The sequence below is a fragment of the Mustela nivalis genome, assembly GCF_964662115.1.
Source record: "Mustela nivalis genome assembly, chromosome: 1".
Classification (NCBI taxonomy): Eukaryota; Metazoa; Chordata; class Mammalia; order Carnivora; family Mustelidae; genus Mustela; species Mustela nivalis.
The window spans coordinates 207,876,708-207,895,320 of NC_139020.1; the positions used below are offsets into that span (position 1 = coordinate 207,876,708).

The 18,613-nt window shown below is 48.0% G+C and overlaps 1 protein-coding gene across 4 annotated transcripts; it reads left to right on the forward strand.

Moving 5' to 3' along the window:
- The first annotated feature begins 384 nt into the window (after positions 1–384).
- ECSIT (ECSIT signaling integrator) lies at positions 385–18,173 on the forward strand. Of its 4 annotated transcripts, none has more exons than XM_082730817.1 (9): positions 385–471; positions 681–821; positions 8,672–8,790; positions 12,433–12,859; positions 12,991–13,214; positions 16,649–16,706; positions 16,824–16,972; positions 17,168–17,273; positions 17,833–18,173. In XM_082730817.1, the coding sequence occupies exons 3-9, from the start codon at positions 8,695–8,697 to the stop codon at positions 18,081–18,083; spliced, it is 1,311 nt and encodes a 436-aa protein (XP_082586943.1). In that variant the 5' UTR covers positions 385–471; positions 681–821; positions 8,672–8,694; the 3' UTR covers positions 18,084–18,173. The 4 variants fall into 4 exon arrangements, with proteins under 4 accessions (XP_082586943.1, XP_082586944.1, XP_082586945.1 ...); XM_082730818.1 differs by having other exon boundaries at positions 401–475; XM_082730819.1 differs by having other exon boundaries at positions 406–479.
- The last annotated feature ends 440 nt before the right edge of the window (positions 18,174–18,613 follow it).

Here is an 18,613-nt window from a genome sequence, read left to right on the forward strand (position 1 = left end):
ATAGGGATGGGCTGGAGTGGTCACTGCGCTGTGGTCAATTGTGAATCCCAAGCACAGCCTCTGCCCAACTGCACAGCCAGTGGGGAGGATGCCAGTTGCACTATCTCCAATGTCGCCATGACCCAAGGCAAGGGGATTATCCGGGATCACAGGCCTGCTGCACAAAGGGAAAAGAAGTCCAAATCCAGGACACTGCATCTCTCACACACATTCACCGGTCCAGCCTCCCATCCGGGGTCAGTCCAGTCATTCCTTTCCCAGCCTTAATCGGGGTGGGACTTGGGTCGGTATGAGGCGGGGCCAAGATCTTTCTTCCTTTCTATTGGTGCTCCTCCATTTGGGGCGGGACCTCTCTAAATCGGCGTTCTCGATTTGCTGTGTCCCTGGTGGCCCGTGACCTGGAAGCAATCTGGGTAAAATGGCGGCGCCCAGAGTCCAGACCAAGTGGGTCCGGAGCCCGCGGCTTGCTGCGTGAGTATGTAGGTGGCCCGTGGGGAGGCGACCTCGAACTGCTGGGTCCTGGGCGGTGGGTTCTGGGCCGGCAGGGCAGGAGGGCGGCCCAGAGCGACCCAGCTGCTGGGCCAGGGCACCATGACCTTTTGAGATGCGGGCGGGGACGTGCTGGGAAAGGCCGCTCTCCGTGTACTCCCCTCCCCCGTCCCTAATCTCCTATTTTGCAGATGAGACAATTGAAGCCCAGAGAGGTTAAGGCCCTGTCCCGAAGTCACACCGCAAGTTGGGTACTAGGCCGGAATTCGAACCCGCGTCAGTCCGTTTCTCCCAAGGAACCCAGAATCCTGACAGCCAGCCTCAGAGCTGCTGTAGGTACACCCCGCCACGGGGTTCGGACTTACAGGTTATAGACATTTTGTAGAAATTTAGCTGTTCTCCGCCATTACACTGATACTTGTTAGGCACCTACCACATTCCAGGCACTGTCCAGCTGCTGGAAACACAGCAATGAGGAAGACAAAATCTCCGGTCGGCTGGGGGAGCCAGACCTTAAGTCAGAAATAAAGGGAACAGGTGATTTCAGACGTTAATAATTGCTAATAATGCACTCGTCAGGGTGATGGGGGCTTTAGATTGAGAGTGGGGCTGTGGTCAGGGAAAGCCTCTCATTTAAATATGAACCTGAATGACCGAAAACAGCTATGGACTGATCTGGGGGAAGAAATTTCCAAAAAGAGGGAAAAGCAAATGCAAAGGCTCTGAGACTAGAATAAACTTAGCTTGTTTAAGAAACAGTGTACCTAGGGGCGCCTGGGTGGCTCAGGGGGTTGGGCCGCTGCCTTCGGCTCAGGTCATGATCTCAGGGTCCTGGGATCGAGTCCCGCATCGGGCTCTCTGCTCAGCAGGGAGCCTGCTTCCTCCTCTCTCTCTCTCTGCCTGCCTGCCTACTTGTGATCTCTCTCTGTCAAATAAATAAATAAAATCTTTAAAAAAAAAAAAAAAAAAGAAAGAAACAGTGTACCTAAGGGCCCCTGGATGGTTCAGTCCAAGTGTCTGCCCTTGGTCAGGTCATAATCCTGGGGTCCTGGGGGAGTATGCTTCTCCCTCTGCCCCTTCCCTTCCCCCTGCTTGTGCTCTCTCTCTCTCTCTCTCTCAAATAAATAAATGAAATTTTATTTTTTAAAGAGTTGAGTTTGGAGGGGTAGATCGTGTCTGAGTATTTTAAGTGTGATATAAAACTAGCAATTTTATTTTTTTTTAAGATTTTATTTATTTATCAGAGAGAGAGGGAGAGCGAGCACAGGCAGACAGAATGGCAGACAGAGGCAGAGGGAGAAGCAGGCTCCCTGCTGAGCAAGGAGCTCGATGCGGGACTTGATCCCAGGATGCTGGGATCATGACCTGAGCCGAAGGCAGCTGCTTAACCAACTGAGCCACCCAGGAGTCCCAAAACTAGCAATTTTAGGCAGAGAACACTGAATTTCGTTTACATTCTAAAAATCTCCCTCTGGCCGTGTCAGGGAAAATTGACTGGTGGAAGGCTGGGTAGGTATTAAAGAGATCATGGGGGGCGCCTGGGTGGCTCAGTGGGTTAAAGCCTCTGCCTTTGGCTCAGGTCATGATCTCAGGGTCCTGGGATCGAGCCCCGAGTCAGGTTCTCTGCTCAGCAGGGAGCCTGCTTCTCCCTCTCTGCCTACCTTTCTGCCTGCTTGTGATCTCTGTCTGTCAAATAAATAAATAAAATCTTTAAAAAAAAGAGAGAGAGAGAGATCATGGATTGGGTCGGTGGCTGGCAGATGGAGAGATAGGGATGTATTTGGAATGAATTTGGAAGTACTCATCAGGACTACTCATTGGATTGAAAGGGTGAATGAGGGACATAGTGGCCTCAGAAATGACTCCTAGGTTTGGTGTCATTGGCTAGAATGTGGAGGAACAAGTTTAAGCAGGGATATCATTGTGGAGCAAATTAAGTGTGAGATGGCTAGGTATATGTCAAAGTGGCAGTTAGGTATGGAGGTTGGATCTCAGGACTAGCAATAACTATTTGGAATCCAGGGTGCCTGGCTGGCTCAGTCTGTTAAGTGTCTGCCTTCAGCTCAGGTCATGGTCCCAGGGTTGTGGGATCCAGCTCCACATTGGGCTTTCCAGCTCAACGGGGAGTCTGCTTCTCCCTCTCCCTCCACCTCCCCTCCGGCTCGTGCTCTCTCTTGCTCACTCTCACTCTCTCAAATAAATAAATAAAATCTTTTAAAAAAATAACCATTTGGAATCCGTCAGCACATAGATCATTTCTGAGACTTTAACACACATTTGAGAAACCTGGACTCTTCTTAAAATGTGGATGCTGATTCAGAAGGTCTGGGTTAGGGCTGAGATTCTGCTCTTCTAAGTGATAGTGTTAATATAGCTGGTACCTGGAACACACTTTGAGTAGCAAAGATTCAAGTATGGTCTTAATTTTGGCTTCATTTTGGAGTCAATGGAGTGTCTTGGTTTTCTGTTTTTATTTTTTAATTTTGTTTGTTTTTTTAAGATTATTTATTGCAGAGGGGAAAGGAGTAGCAGACTCCCTGCTGAGCAGGGAGCCCTACATGGGGCTTGATCCCAGGACCCTGAGATCATGACGTGAGCCAAAGGGGTATGATTAACTGACTGAGCCACACAGGTGCTGCTGGAGTGCTTTATTTATTTATTAAAAGATTTTATTTATTTATTTATTTGACACAGAGATCACAAGTAGGCAGAGAGGCAGGCAGGGGTGGGGGGAAGCAGGCTCCTCGCTGAGCAGAGAGCCGGATGTGGGACTCGATCCCAGGACCCCAGGATCATGACCTGAGCCGAAGGCAGAGGCTTTAACCCACTGAGCCACCCAGGCGCCCCTGGAGTGTTTTAAAATGCTGATGCTGGCGTCCTAGATTTAGATACTCGGATTTATTATATCCAGGATATGGTCTGGACATGGGGATTTTTAAAATCTCCCTAGATGAATCTAATATGAACAAAGTTTGAGAACCATTAGTTCTGCCTACAGTAGTATGGAGAATAGAGGAACAAGTTGAAAGACACCTCAGGGTAGCAGGCAGACATATCCAGAATGTGGGACTCTTTGCAGCTTTATTACTCGAAGTGTGGTCCCCAGACCAGCAGTATTAGTATCATTTGGAAGCTTGTTGGATGTACAGGTTCTTTAGCTCTACCCCAGAATTGCTGGACCAAAGTCTACATTCTTTTAAAAAGATTTTATTTGTTTATTTGACAGCAGGAGAGAAAGTGAGAGAAAGCGCAAGCTGGGGGGAAATAGCAGAGGGAGAGGGAGAAGCAGGCACCCCACTGAGCAAGGACCCTCCCATCTTAGGGTTTGATCCCAGGACCCCCAAAAGCAGGTGCTTGAGCAACTGAGCCACCCAGATGCCCCCAAAATCTGGATTTTAACAAGATCCTGGGTGATTTATCTGCCCATTCAAGTTTGCAGACATTGCAGACTTCAAAGAAGGAAGTGGGTCTTGCTGACTGGCTGAGAAGCAGCCTGGGTTCTAGGAAGAAAATCTAGAATGCCAAGAAGGTGGGAGGAAGGCCTCACCCATACTGCACGCTTCTGAGAAACTGAGCAAAATGAGGTCTGAGAAATAATCATTGGCTTTGATAAGTGTTAAACGCAAAAGGGGCCTTTACAAATGGTGCCAGTGGAGTGGCTGGGGCAGCAGCCAAGCCGGAGAGAGTGAGGCAGCCTCGTGTATACATATCTGCTGGGAGAAGCTTTGCTGTAAAGGGAACAGAGATGTGGAGCAGAAGCTGGAGAGAGTCTTTGGGACAAGATGGGAGATGCTAGGGAAAGTTTAAATGATAATAATAATCCAGACACTTCCCAGCTCATTTTATGAGGTCAGTATGACCCTGATACCAAATCACACAGCCACTCAAAACTACAGACCTTTATCTCTTATGAGTGTGGATGTAAAAATCCTCAACAAAATAACTAGCAAACCAAATGTCAGCAACATATAAAAAGGATTATATACCATGACCAAGTGGAATTTGAACCAGAAATGCTAGATTACTGTGAAATCTGAAAACCAGTTAATGTTATATACCATATAAAGAGAATAAAAGATAAAAGTTACATGATTGTTTCAGTACTTGGAACAAAAAGTACTTAACAAAATCCAATACTGTTTCTGGTGAGAACATTCAACATCTGGGTATAGAGGGAAATTCTTTTTTTTTTTTTTTTAAGATTTTTATTTTTTTATTCCAGAGAGAGAGCATGAGGCAGAGGGACAAGCAGACCCCATGCTGAGCATGGAGCCTGATGTGGGTCTCAGTCCCACAACCCTGAGATTATAACTTGAGCTGAAATCAAGAGTCAGATGCTCAACCAACTGAGCCACCCAGGCGCCCCTGGAAGGGAATTTCTTTAACCTTATAAAGCCCATTTATGAAAAACCGACAGCTCACATCTTACTTAAGGATGAAAGACTGGATGCCTTTCCCCTAAGATCAAGAACAAGAAAAGGATATTAACTCTTGTCACTTCTATTCAACATTGCACTAGAGGTTCCAGCAAGAGCACTTGGGAAAGAAAAATAAATAAAAGACATCCAGTTTGGAAAGGAAGAGGTAAAACTATATTTGCAGGTGATGTGATCTTATATGTAGAAAATCCTAAAGAATGTAATAAAAAGCTATTGGAATTAAGAAGTGAGTTCAGCAAGGTTGCAGGATATAAATCCAAATATATAAAAATAAATTGTGTTCCTATACCTGGCCCTGAACAATATGGAAATGAAATTAAGAAAATAATTCCTAAAGAATGAAACATAAGTAGGGGTACCTGGCTGGCCCAGTTGGTACAGCAGATGACTCTTGATTTCAGGGTTGCGAATTCAAGTCCCATGTTGGGTGTAGCGATTACTTAAAAATAAATCCTTTAAAAAAAGAATGAAATGTGAATAAATTTGACAAAATAACTAAAAGACTCATATACTGAAAACTATAAAACATTGTTGAGAGAAATTAAAGATGATCTAAATAAATGGAGAGGTATCCCATGTTCATAGATCAGAAGACTAAATATTATTAAGATACCAATATGCCCTAAATTAATCTGTAGACTCAATACAAACCCTATCAGAATCCACAAAACTATAATAATCAAACAGTGTGGTGCTGGGATACATGGATGGCTCAGTCGGTTAAGCATCTGCCTTTAGCTAAGGTCATGATTCCAGGGGTCCTGGGATCGAGTCCTGCATTGGGCTCCTTGGTCAGAGGGGAGTCTGCTTCTCCCTTTGCCTGCTGCACTCCCTCCTTATTCTCTCTCTCTCTTCTCTGACAGATAATAAAATCTTTAAAAACAAAGTAAAACAAAAAACAGTGTGGAACTGGCATAAGACTCAACATATAGATCAGTGGAACTGGGAGCCTAGAATTAAATTCTTACATTTATAGTCAGTTGATTTTCAGCAAACATGTCAAGGCAAAAGAGTACTCTTATCATGGTGAGCACTGAGTAATATATAGAATTGTTGAATCACATTATTATACAGCTGAAACTAATATAACCATGTTAACTGTACTGAAATTAAAATTTTAAAACTTAATTATAAAAAAGAATGCCAAGGGCTCCTGGGTGGTTCAGTTGGTTGAGTGACTGCCTTTGGCTCAGGTCATGATTCTGGAGTCCCAGGATCAAGTCTTGCATCAGGCTCCCTACTCAGCAGGGGGTCTGCTTCTTCCTCTGACCTTCCCCACTCTTGCTTAATCTCTCTCATTCTCTCTCTCTGTCTCTCAAATAAATAAAGAAAATCTTAAAAAAGAACAAAAGAATGTCAGGACAGATGGGGCAAGAATGGTCTCTTCAACAAATAGTACTAGAACAACTAGACATCCATTTGAAATGAATCCCTTTCTTACACCATTCAAGGTGGATCATAGCACTGAATGTAAGAGCTAAAGCTATTAAACTCTTAAAAGGAAATAGGAATAAATATCTCTTTCTTTTCTTTTCTTTTCTTTTCTTTTTTTTTTTAAGATTTATATTATTTGAGAGAGAGAGGGAGAGGAGTCCCAAACAGACTCCACACCGGACATAGAGCCCAATGCAGGGGCTCAGTCTCAACAACCCTGAGATCATGACCTGAGCTAAAACCAAGAGTCAGATGCCTAATGAACTGCACCATCCTGTCACCTCAACCTAAGAATAAGTCTTTATGACCTTGGCCTTGGCAGTGTTTTTTTAGGTAGAACATCAACCTCCTAGATAGAAAAAACATAAATTGCATGTCATCAGAGTAAGACTCATGCCGCAAACAGTAACATTAAGAAAGTGAAAAGACGACCCAAGGAATGGGAGAAAGTATTTGTAATTCACAAGGGTTAGTATCCTGAATATATAGAGAACACTTACAACTCAGTGATAAAAAGCTAAGGAGCCCAATTTTTTTTTAATGCCCAAAGGATCTAAATACACATTTCTCCAAAAAAGATACACAGTGGCCAATAAGGACGTGAGAAGATACTCAGTATCAGTTTTTAGGGAAGTTTAAATCCAACCATGAGACAATCACATCCACTGTGTATCTAATTACAAAGACCATAAGAATTGGCAAGGATATGGAGAAATTGGAATCTTTATACTCTGCTGCTAAGAATGTAAAGTGGTGTGGCCAACTGAGAGAACAGTTTGGCAGGGGGCGCCTGGCTGTGTCAGTCGGTAGAGTGTGCAGCTCTTCATCTGGGGGTTGTGAGTTCAAGCCTCACTTTGGGCATGGAGGCTACTTTAAAAAAAAAAAAAAAGCAGTTTGGCAGTTCCTCAAAATGTTTTGAGACAGCATTACCATATGTCTCAATAATTTGACTTCTCTATATATAAGAGGCATTTAAGCACCTGTTCAAAGGAAACTCCCACACAAGTGTTCATGGCAGCATTGGTCATAATAGTCGGAAAGTGGAAACCCCAAATGTCTATCAGTCGATGAATGGATAAATAAAACTTGGTCATATCCGTATAATGGGATTTTTTTGCCAATTAAAACGGATGAAGTCTGATCCATGCTCCAAAGTGAATGAGCCTGAAACACTTGCTAAGTGAAAGGAGCTTGTCCCGCAAGAGCATGTGTCGTATGGCCCTGTTTTTATGAACTACCCAGAGTAGGCAAATTATAGAGACAGTGGATTAGTGGTTGCCTGGGGGAAAATGACAGGGACTGCTAATGGGTGTAGGTTTTCTTCTTGGGGTGAGGAGAATGTTTTAAAATTAGATTACAGTGACGGTTGCACGACTCTGTGAATATATTAAAAAACCATTGGATTTTACACTCGAAAAGGGTGAACTATAGGATATGTAAATAAAACTGTTTAAAAAAGAAAAAAAAAGAGGGCTCCTGGGTGACTCAGTTGGTTAAGCAACTGCCTTCAGCTCAGGTCATGATTCTGGGGTCCGGGGATCGGGTCCTGCATCAGGCTCCCAGCTTGGTGGGGAGTCTGTTTCTCCCTCTTACCCTCTCCTCTTTCATGCTCTCACTCTCTCTCAATAAATAAAATCTTAAAAAAAAAGAAAAGAAAAGAAAAGAAAAAGATTCAGAAGCACCTGGGTGGCTCAGTTGGCTAAGCATCTCACTCTTGGTTTCGACTCAGGTCATGATCGCAGGATTCGTGAAATCAGTTCCTGCCTTGCGCTCCACACTGGGCATGGAACCTGCTTAAGATTCTCTCCCTCTGCCCTGCCCCCCTCACGTGCATGTGTGCACACTCTCTCGCGCGTGTGCTCTCTCTCCCTCTCCCATATTTTTTATTTAAGAGAAAGAAAGAGCCGAGCAGGGGAAGGGGCGGAGGGAGAAGTAGGCTCCCCACTGAGCAGTGAGCCCAGTGTGAGACATGGCCCTGAGATCATGACCTGAGCCCAAGGCAGATGCTTAACTGACTGAGCCACCGAGGTGCTCCATAAATAAATCTTTAAAAAAAAAAAAAAAAAAAGATCCAGTGGGGAGGGGGACCATGGCAGGAGCAAATGCCTCCAGATAGTGGAGGGATTAGCCCAACAAAGTAGGGACCCTTGGCTGTAACACCCATTTTAAGTCCATCTTGTGGATGCGGAGACCAGGGGGACTGGTGAGTTAGCTGTGCCTTTTGGAACGTGGTCTCTGCACAGGCGGGGTCTCATCTCCTCTAGCAGGTAGGGGTGCCAGGCTGATGCTGTCTTTTCTTTCTCGTCCAGGTGGTTGTCTGACAAGCAGCAGCATGAGCTGGGCCCAAGCCCTCCTGCTGGCCCGCAGCATCTCTCGGGGCTGGAGAGGCATCTGCGGGGCCACCGTCATGGGAGCCCCCTTCCCCCAGGTAACCAGCACCCGAGCAAGTCATCTGCTCACAGCAGCTGACCTCTCTGCTCTGAAGGCCAGCTGGATGCGCCTTATTCATTTTAAGAAGTGCTGCTGCCCATGTGGGTAGAGAGGTTGAATTTGGAAATGAGGATACAGGAGCTAAATAGATTTGAGTGGTGACTGCGAGTGACTCCTGCATCCATTTGTAAAAATACAGGCAGAACATTGAACTTCCTTCCCTTCCCAGAGTGACCAGACGGCCCAAGCCGATCGATGGGCATAGACAGCCGTAACAGTGATGGTGGCAGTTTGATAATAATAATCAGGCAAACATCGTTTTATTATGCTTCACAGATAATGCAAGGGTTTCTTCATTTTTGGTTTTTACAAGTTGAAGGTTTGTGGCAGCCTTCCATCGAGCACGTCTCTTGGTGCCCTTTCCCAACCGCATTCCCTCATTTCGTGCCTTTGTGTCACATTTTGGTAATTCTTGCAATATTTCAAACTTATTCGTTATTCCCGTGCATGTTATGGTGATCCGTGAGCAGCAGTTATGACCTGCTGAAATCTCAGATAGGCTGGTTAGCGTTTTTTAGCAAGAAAGTAGTTTTTAATTGAGGTTTGTCCTTTTTTTAAGACTTAACGTTACTGCTCACTTTATAAACTACAGTGTAGTGTAAACCGAACTGTCCCATGCATTGGGAAGCCAAAACGGTCATTTGGCTCACTTGACTGTGACATTTGCTTCATTATGGGCTCTGGAACTGAACCCCCAGTGTCTCCGGGCTATGTCTGGGTCTCCCTTATTTAGCAATTCCTCTGTGCCAAGCCCTGTGCTATGTTTTTTGTTTATACAATCTCTTGTCTCCCCTTCTTTGGGGCATTCTAGAGCCACCTTTCTGATTTTTGACCCATGCACATACCACCCGCAGAATGAGTTGCCTACAATTTCGCTTTTTTTTTTTTTTTTTAAAGATTTTATTTATTTATTTGACAGACAGAGATCACAAGTAGGCAGAGAGAGAGAGAGAGAGAGGGAAGCAGGCTTCCTGCGGAGCAGGGAGCCTGATGCGGGGCTCGATCCCAGGACCCTGAGATCATGACCTGAGCCGAAGGCAGCAGCCCAAACCACTGAGCCACCCAGGCGCCCCCTACAATTTCGCTTTAAATGGACTTTTTTTTTTTAACATCACCTTATGTAAGTAGGACACTGGGATGGCTGTTGGGGCAGCATAGCAGAGGGACCAAGGACGGGGACTCTGATCTCAGCTCTGTCACTTAGCAGCTGTGGGACGCCAGACATCCCATTTTACCTCTCCAGGCCTCAGTTTCCTCCTCTGTGAAATGGGTACACTAAGAGCACTTTCTCAATGGGCAGATGGAAAGATTAAATGAGCTTCACACTCAGAAGGTGCTCAAGAAGAATGCCTGGAAGAATAATCATTAACTATTAGCTCTTTTTTGCCAAAAAAAAAGAAAAAAGAAAAGAAATTTTTTGTTGTGGGCTCCATGCCCAATATGGGGCTTGAACTCACGACCCTAAGATCAAGAGTTGCATACTCTACCAACTGAGCTGGCAAGGTGCCCCTCGCTATGTATTTTTAAAGATGCCATGTGTATAATCATTCTAATTTAAACATTTGGTTTCACTTAAAATAAGAAATTTGGTAGCGTACTATCCATACAGGGGTTAGCAAACATTTTCCTAAAGAGAGAGTAAATATTTTTGGCTTTGCAAGCCACACAATCCCTATCACAACTACTTGCCTCTGCCAATGGAGCACAGATACAGCCCCAGATTCAATGTCACGAATGTGTCTGGCTGGATTCGAGTAAGACTTTATGGACAAAAGCAGGCAGCTGGCCATAGGTGCCCCTCAGATTTGCCCCCAGAAGCCTCCACTACCCACTCTGGGGAATAAGGTCTGCTTGGCCCAAGGGAAACACCATTGTAACAGGCAGGGAAACTGAGGCCTGAGCAGCAAAGTGGGATGTGGGTGTCACCTAGCAGAGGACAGTCAACCCAAGACTCCTCCTGACTCCAAAATCTACATTTTTCTTTTTCAAACTCAGTTGTTGAATTGTATCTTTTTTTAATACATATTTTTATTTATTTGAGAGAGAGACAGCGAGAGAGAGCATGAGCGAAGAGAAGGTCAGAGGGAGAAGCAAACTCCCCATAGAGTTGGGAGCCCGATGCGGGACTCGATCCTGTGACTCCAGGGTCATGACCTGAGCTGAAGGCAGTTGTTTAACCAGCTGAGCCACCCAGGCGCCCTGAAATGTATCTTTTGAATAGACAACACAGTTAATTAAAGCAGGCAATCCCAGCAGTTCTGGGGCTACACCTCCAAGGGTCTGTCCCTCCTTTGCTTGGCCGCCACTTAGCTCCCCTGTCTAGAGGCTAGAGGTGTTACCCATTCAATGTATTTCCTCCCAGGCATACTCTACAGGAGCAAATAATGTATATGCATACCGTCATTCTCTTACCCACAATAGTTACATTTTGCATAGTGGCCACCTGCACGGAATTAGTGAATATCAAACTGTTGCTTCCAGGGAAATACGGAGCCTCTGCTCACATTGTCATCAACCCATCAATACATACCTTGTTGTATGTGTGCGTCTCTGTGTGTGTTTCTGGTTTGTGTTTGTGTGTGTGTTTCTGTTTAAAGACATCTTGTTGGATATAAACTGTGGATTCATGGACATTGAACTCCCAGGCCCCAGCATTGTAAGTCACACCTGAAGGAAGCTTCTTGACCACATGCTATTTTCTCTGTAAACAACTGCGGAGCCTTCTTGCAGGGAGGACCACGAGGCAGCCCTTCAGCACTGTGCTTGGGGGCCATTTTCCATAGCAAAAGTCACCCACAGAAAGATGTGGAAAATGTGCACTTAAAAAATCTCTAAGAGGACACACATTGGCAGCGTGCCAGCTGAAACCGGAGGGCTGAGTGTCCCTGTGCTCTATCTCAGCTGGAAATGACCAGGCTTGGGCGACTCCAGTTTTTCACCACATTGCATGTTTCTGTGAATCACCAGGAAAGTGTTAAGAGTATTGACTTGGGGATTACAAATCAATTTTAGCAAGTAGGCAAATTTGCAACCAGGGAGATCTCAAATAATGAGGATCTATTATATATAATTTGGTGAGCCCCCCCCCCCCCCCGCGCAGCTCTCTGGGCACTTTGTTCCACACGCTGCTTGTTTTTGTTTCATATTATACCTGAGAGCTCGTTCTGGGTCACTCAAGACCCTCCTGGGTGGCTCTCAGAGACACAGGTGCCCCCTGTCCACGTTCATGGCCATGTGCTTAACCATTTCCTTGCAGACGCACATTGTGGCTATTCCCACCGCTACAGCAGACATACAAACGTCATCTGGCCCAGGTCTTGTCGATAGCTGTGGGAGTTACAAACCCGAGGCAGGATCCCTGCATCAGAGGCTGTGTTTGCCGTGTGGGTTTCCCTGTTGTTTTCTCACTTTGTAAGGGTGCCTGATCTTGGTCTAGTCCCCACAGCACCACACTTCCTTGGGGACCCTTCGGGATGCCCACTGGCACCATTCCCAGCAAAGAGCCAGCCTGGCAACCTCTCGGGGTGGGGGTGGGGGACCTGGGAGGTGCCAGATTCCGGCCACTGTTCTCTGTCCCCAGGTGCCTCTCCAGGCCCCACGAGGCCTGCACTGCAGCGCCGCCGCCACCGCAGCCGGTAGCTCCGACTCGTGGCTGGCCCCGCCCCCACCGGAGCCCCAGAAGGGACCCACGAAGGCCCTGGCCTTCCACGAGGAGCTGTTCCAGCGGGCACCGGAAGGGACGCGCGACAAGGCAGACTTCGTGCGCGCCGTGCAGAACTTCGGGCAGCATAATGTGCACAAGCGGGGTCACGTGGACTTCATCTACCTGGCCCTGCGCAAGATGCGGGAGTTCGGCGTCGAGCGGGACCTGGCTGTCTACAACCTGCTGCTCGACGTCTTTCCCAAGGAGGTCTTCCGGCCTCGCAGCATCTTCCAGAAGATGTTCATCCACTACCCCCGGCAGCAGGAGTGTGGGGTGGCCGTCCTGGAACAGATGGAGAACCACGGTGAGGCCAGCAGGCTCAGGTCGGGAGTTGGGGGTCTGCCTTCTCCCTGGTCCTCCGCCCCTCTCTGTTTCTCATGTCTGTCTCCCCTTCCCCGTCCGCCTGCCTGACTCCCTGTCTCCTCCCCGACGCAGGCGTGATGCCCAACAAGGAGACCGAGTTCCTATTGCTTCAGATATTTGGACGTAAAAGTTACCCCATGCTCAAGTTTGTGCGCATGAAGCTGTGGTTCTCCCGCTTCAAGAATATCAACCCCTTCCCTGTGCCCCGGGACCTGCCCCAGGACCCGGTGGACCTGGCCAAGTTGGGCCTGCGGCACATGGAGCCCAACCTCAACGCCACCGTCACCATTTATCAGGTATCCACCCCTAGCTGTGCCCTCAGCTGCAACCCCAGCCTGGCCCCCTCACTCACCCTGAGCGATGGTGCGGAGACAGGCTGAGCCCTGACGAGATTCCCATGGCCCTCACTCCTCCCTGCAGCTTGACCTCTGACCTCTGACCTCTGCACCTACTCCTCTCGCCACACTCTGTATTCTAGGCATCTATCTTCCTTTCTGGTCCTTGAGCCTGCCTTTTTTTTTTTTTTTTTTTTGTTAAGATTTTATTTATTTATTTGAGGGAGTGGGGGAGGGGCAGAAGGAGAGGAAGAATCCCAAGCAGATTCCACACTGAGCTTGGAGCCTGATGCGGGGCTTGATCCCAGAACCCTGAGATCATGACCTGATCCAAAATCAAGAGTTGGACGCTCATCCTACTAAGCCACCCAGGTGCCCCAGTTCCCGAGCATTCTATGCCAATTTACTTCTCAGGCCTTTGCACTCACTGCTTCCTCTGCCAGGACCACTCCTCCCTGGGACTTCATGTTCTTACGATCTCAGCTACGCCGTCCCTTCCCGACCACCCTGGCTGAGGCACTGGGTACCTGGCTTGGTTTCTCATTCACAGTGACTCAAGTTTCCCCGGTGTCTCCCAAGGTTCAGTACAGGGTCTGGCCCAAAACTGAGCTCAGCGGTTGTTTGTTGAATGACTCAAGAAACTAGGACACACACATGCAGACACACACACACCGCACAGGGTCCTAGGGACCCCACTCATGCCAGACCACATGGAGAAGCCTGTGGTCCTGGAGGCTGATCACCGTTTCTCTCAGAGCTGCTGGTTCTGAGATGGAGAAGCACTGGGGGCTGCGGGAACACAGAAGGGGCAAGGTGAAAGGAGAGCTTCCCAGAAGAGGTGAGGTGAGCTGCACTTGCACTTGGGCAGGACAGGAGAGGTGAGGAGAGCATTCTAGGCAGTGGAAGTAGCACGGGCTGGGGTTCAGAGGGCAGCTGGGAGATGTAGAAAGGGCTGCTTCTGGCCAGTGCAGGCAATTGGGCTGGGGGAGAAGGGGCACGGAGGCACCAGGCTAGAGTGTGATTTGAACCTGTTGGTGGGGAGGGAGCCCCCAGGAAATTTTAAGAACAGGAAGGATTGGGGGGGGGGGTCATGTTTCTGGAAGGAGTTTCTGTTTCAAAAGCACCCTCTGGTGGCCCCATGGATGGTGTTGGATGGGGGCGGGCAGAGGACTGAGTGGTAGGGACAGGGGGTAATGGGGTGTCCAGGTGAGAAAGGACAGAGACTTGGCCTGGAGCACATTAACTCACTTCTTCATTTTGAAAAGTAAAGCTTTAGAAGCCAAACAGTCCTCAAGAACACACAATGAAGAGTTGTCTCCTAGCCTAGACCTTCAGTCCTCAGGCTCCTTTCCCAGGGGTGACCACCCCTGTGTCTCCTTCCAAAGAGCTCCTATGCACTGGCAAGCAGATATAGCCTTTGTATGTATGTTTCCCCTCATTGTGAAAAGTACATACAGAAAGATTGAGAACCTGGTGAAATGATCACCAACACCACTTAGATTTAGAATGGGAACAATCCAAGGGTCCCACCAGGAGGGCATTATCTACATAGAGTCTAACACTTCTGTTAGACTGGTTAAAAAAAAAGGCAAGTGAAAAGTTGAAGTATGTTCAGTGGTATAGTAAGTTCCCTTCAGTGTGAGAAGGGAGGGGAAGTCAAAAGGCATATCCCTATTTTCCTATTTTCACAAAAATAAATAATACAAAGATAAATCTGAAGTGCATAGAAATTATCATCTCTGGGCAGGCAGAGGAGACGGGGTAGAGAGAGCAGGAGAGGAAGAGAGACATCTGTTTAATACGGATTGACTTTTAAACTGTGCAAATGTTTACATGTATTTTTTTTTTAAAGGCAGGAGGGGAGCTCCACTAAAATTGAAAACAAACAGAAGCAAGTGGATCTGGCCAAATATCTAAATGATAGGATAATCAATGAGATAGAAAGTTCTCTCGAGTCAGCTGTCCAATAGCCCCTCCTTAGTGGTTTCCGTTCAAAGAACAAACATACCCGGAGAGAAATCCTAAGCTTCATCCCATAGCACTACGGTGAGCAGTAATATCAAAACTATTTCTGTAGTTTGATGGATAAGTAAATGTACTACTATTAATAGGAACCAAGATTTTTAGTGTAAGAAAAAGAGAAGAGAAAAATATGCAATCAAATGTTGGGGGGGACCTCCATAATGTGAAATTTAAAATGAAAAATCAGTTTTGGGGCGCCTCAGTGCCTCAGTTAAGCGTATACTTTTTTCTGCCTCCGAAGAACTTATGCTTTATAATGTTTCTCCAGTGGCACAGCGTTTTATACATGTTCTGCACCTTGTCTTTTGCTGTTTTCACTTAAGAATATGGCTGGGAGCCTGTCTGTGTCTCCCATTGATTCATCTCGGTTCTTCTTCACATGGAAGGATGGATGATAGTTGTCCCCTCTAAGATGTTTCAATCAAAGAATATATGCATTTTTTTTAAATATTTTATTTATTTATTTGTCAGAGAGAGAGATCGATAGAGAGCACAGGCAGGGGGAGCAGCAGGCAGAGGGAGAACCAGGCTCCCCGCTGAGCAAGGAGCCCCATGTGGGACTTGACCCCAGGACCCTGGGATCATGACTTGATCCAAAGGCAAATGCGTAACCGACTGAGCCACCTAGGTGCCCTAAATGTGCTTTTTTTTTTTTTTTTTTTAATTTGGGGGGCGCCTGGGTGGCTGAGTTGGTTAAGCATCGGCTCAGATCATGATCTCAGGGTCTTGGAATTGAGTCCCGCATCAGGCTCCCTGCTCAGTGGAGAGCCTGCTTCTCCCTCTCCCTATGCCTGGTGCTCCCCCAGCTCCTTCCGTTCCTCTCATTTCAAATAAATAAAATCTTTAGAAAAAAGATTTCATTTGTTTTGGTTTTTGAATCACCGCAGTTATGTAAAGTCAGAAATATATAAAAGGGATTTCCTTTCCTCCCTGTTCTCCACAGAAGCGAACACTGATTTGCTTCTTGTGTCTCCTTGGGAATATACTGTGCATGTGAAATTATTTCTCCTTTTAAAACCTCACAAGCCGGAGCATTTACTATGTGGCAGGCATTGTTCTTGGCATTTTAGAACTGCCTGAATTAAGTGCTTTATGCCTCCATTTTTTGGAGAAACTGAGGCACACCGTTATATCGACTTGACCACAGTCACACAGCCTGTATGTCAGATCCTGGATTTTAACACAGGTAGGCAGGCTCTAAGATTCTAGGTTCGCGCCACATTGGATAGAAGTGAGGAAGGGATGGGCTTCAGTGATGGGTAGGAGGCCAAAAGAAGGCCTGAATTCGCTGGGATCCCCTTCCCCCATTTTTCTCCCCAGCTCTTCTAGAGAGGCTGGGGGCCACAAGCTTCTACCCCTACTCCTCCTTGCAGATGCCTTCTTCCACAGACACCACAGGTGCAGCAGATCCCGCCGAGCCCCACATTGTAGGTAAGGCTCTGGCATGGGGTGGCTGGACTCTCATCGGACTTGCTGGGTGGGCTCCCTGGGGCCTCTGGGCAGAGCCCATCAGCCAGGGCCCCCTGGCTCTGTGTGTCTCCACACCAGGAATCCAGACTCCTGATCAGCAGGCTGCCTTGGCCCACCACAACCCAGCACGGCCTGTCTTCGTCGAGGGCCCCTTTTCCCTGTGGCTCCGAAACAAATGTGTCTATTATCACATCCTCAGAGCTGACTTGCTGCCCCCTGAGGAGAGGGTAAGGGCCCAAAGCATGAGTGGCGGGTATGGGTATATTTGAGGAAGGCAGCGTTGGCACCACTCAGGGGCTCCTGTGAAGTCTCAGAGGGGCAGGTGGAAGAGGAAGGGATGGCTCCTGGTTTGGGGAGGGGGGCTGCCACTGCCTGCAAGATCCTGGGCCTCTGACCCTACTATATCCACCTCCCTGGGCTAGGAAGTAGAAGAAATTCCAGAGGAGTGGAATCTCTACTACCCGATGCAGCTGCACCTGGACTACGGGAGGAGCGGCTGGGATGACTATGAGTTTGACATCGATAAAGGTAAAACTGGGGTGGGCAGGGTTCCCTGCACCGGATATGATGAAGCCTCTAGGGTACAAGAGTAGCACCCAGGCTAAGACCTGGCCCAGTTAACACATGCAGACCCAGTAGACGTCCAATTACACACACACACACACACACACACACACACACACACGTGTGCTCCCCAGGGGCTCCAGGCCTGTCAGCCCTTGGTCATGGAGCATCTCTGTGCTGGCTACTTGAGTGTGACCAGGACAGGCCAGGTCCCTCCCTTGAGCAGCTCTGGACAGTGTGGGGAACAGGAACATTAAGTTACATTCTGGAGGTCTCAAGGGAGGAGCACACCAGCCAGCATCGGGTAGGCTGTGGGGAGGACTTCTTGGTGGAATGTTGAAGAAAGGCATCACTCAGGTGAAGCATGGGATTAGCAGTCTAGGCAGAGGGGATATCTTGTGCAAAGGCTTGGATGCACAAGAAACATCCCACCTGTGGCCTGGAAGGGGTGCAGGCATGGGGGGGGCGGGGTGTTCCTCCAATCCCCACTGCACAAACTCTAAGCACCTGTTTCCCCCAACAGTGGAGGAAGGCCCTGTCTTCGCCATATGCATGGCGGGTGCCCACGATCAGGCTACACTGGCCAAGTGGATCCAGGGCTTGCAGGAGACCAACCCAGCCCTGGCCCAGATCCCCGTGGTCTTCCGCCTGGCAGGGTCCACCGGGGAGCTCCTGGCGCCCTCCTCAGGGCTGGAGGAGCCGTCCCCGCCGCCACCAGAGGGCCAGGAAGAAGAGGAAGACGATCAGCAGCGACAGCATCAGGGCCAGAGCTGAGCTTGAGCAGTCACCGAACAAGCTGTGGACTGGTGTGACAGCGTGAGATGCCTTTTGAGTGTACAGCAAATAAAAGTTTTCCGTCCTGGGGCTGTCCTCTGTTTTCTCTGGCAGCGTGGCGTCTCTGTCCTTGTAATGCTTGGTGGCCTGACTTTTCAAGGGATCTGCAGCATCCGGGACGGACAGATCGGACCCCAGGCTTTCCCTCTGCCTTCACCTGACCGCTCCTACCCTTTCCTTGTTCTCTCCAAGATGCATTCGGGATGAGACGTGGAGAGAGGAGCCCCTACCTCCTAGGGTCTATGGGCTCATCTAGGTCTTTCTTCCCGTGGCTGGCCTCAAACCTCAGCCCCTCCCTCGGTCTCTGCGAAGTTAAAAAGTTTAACAGAGGAAAAGAGTAAGAGAAGAACGGGTCACCGCTCGCGCTTGTGGCGCGCATGCGCAGTTTCTGCTCTCGGTCTCCTCTTGGCGCCTTGGGGCAGTGAAAGTCCGTGAGAAATTTCCCGTCGGCGCGGAAGATGCGCGCCACT

Bases quoted from the DNA above. Each gene is read 5' to 3' on its own strand.
- ECSIT (XM_082730817.1), top strand. From the start codon at position 8,695: ATGAGCTGGGCCCAAGCCCTCCTGCTGGCCCGCAGCATCTCTCGGGGC. The intron at 13,215-16,648 runs GTATCCACCCCT...TCCTCCTTGCAG, and splicing joins CCACCGTCACCATTTATCAG to ATGCCTTCTTCCACAGACAC. The intron at 16,973-17,167 runs GTAAGGGCCCAA...TCCCTGGGCTAG, and splicing joins TGCTGCCCCCTGAGGAGAGG to GAAGTAGAAGAAATTCCAGA.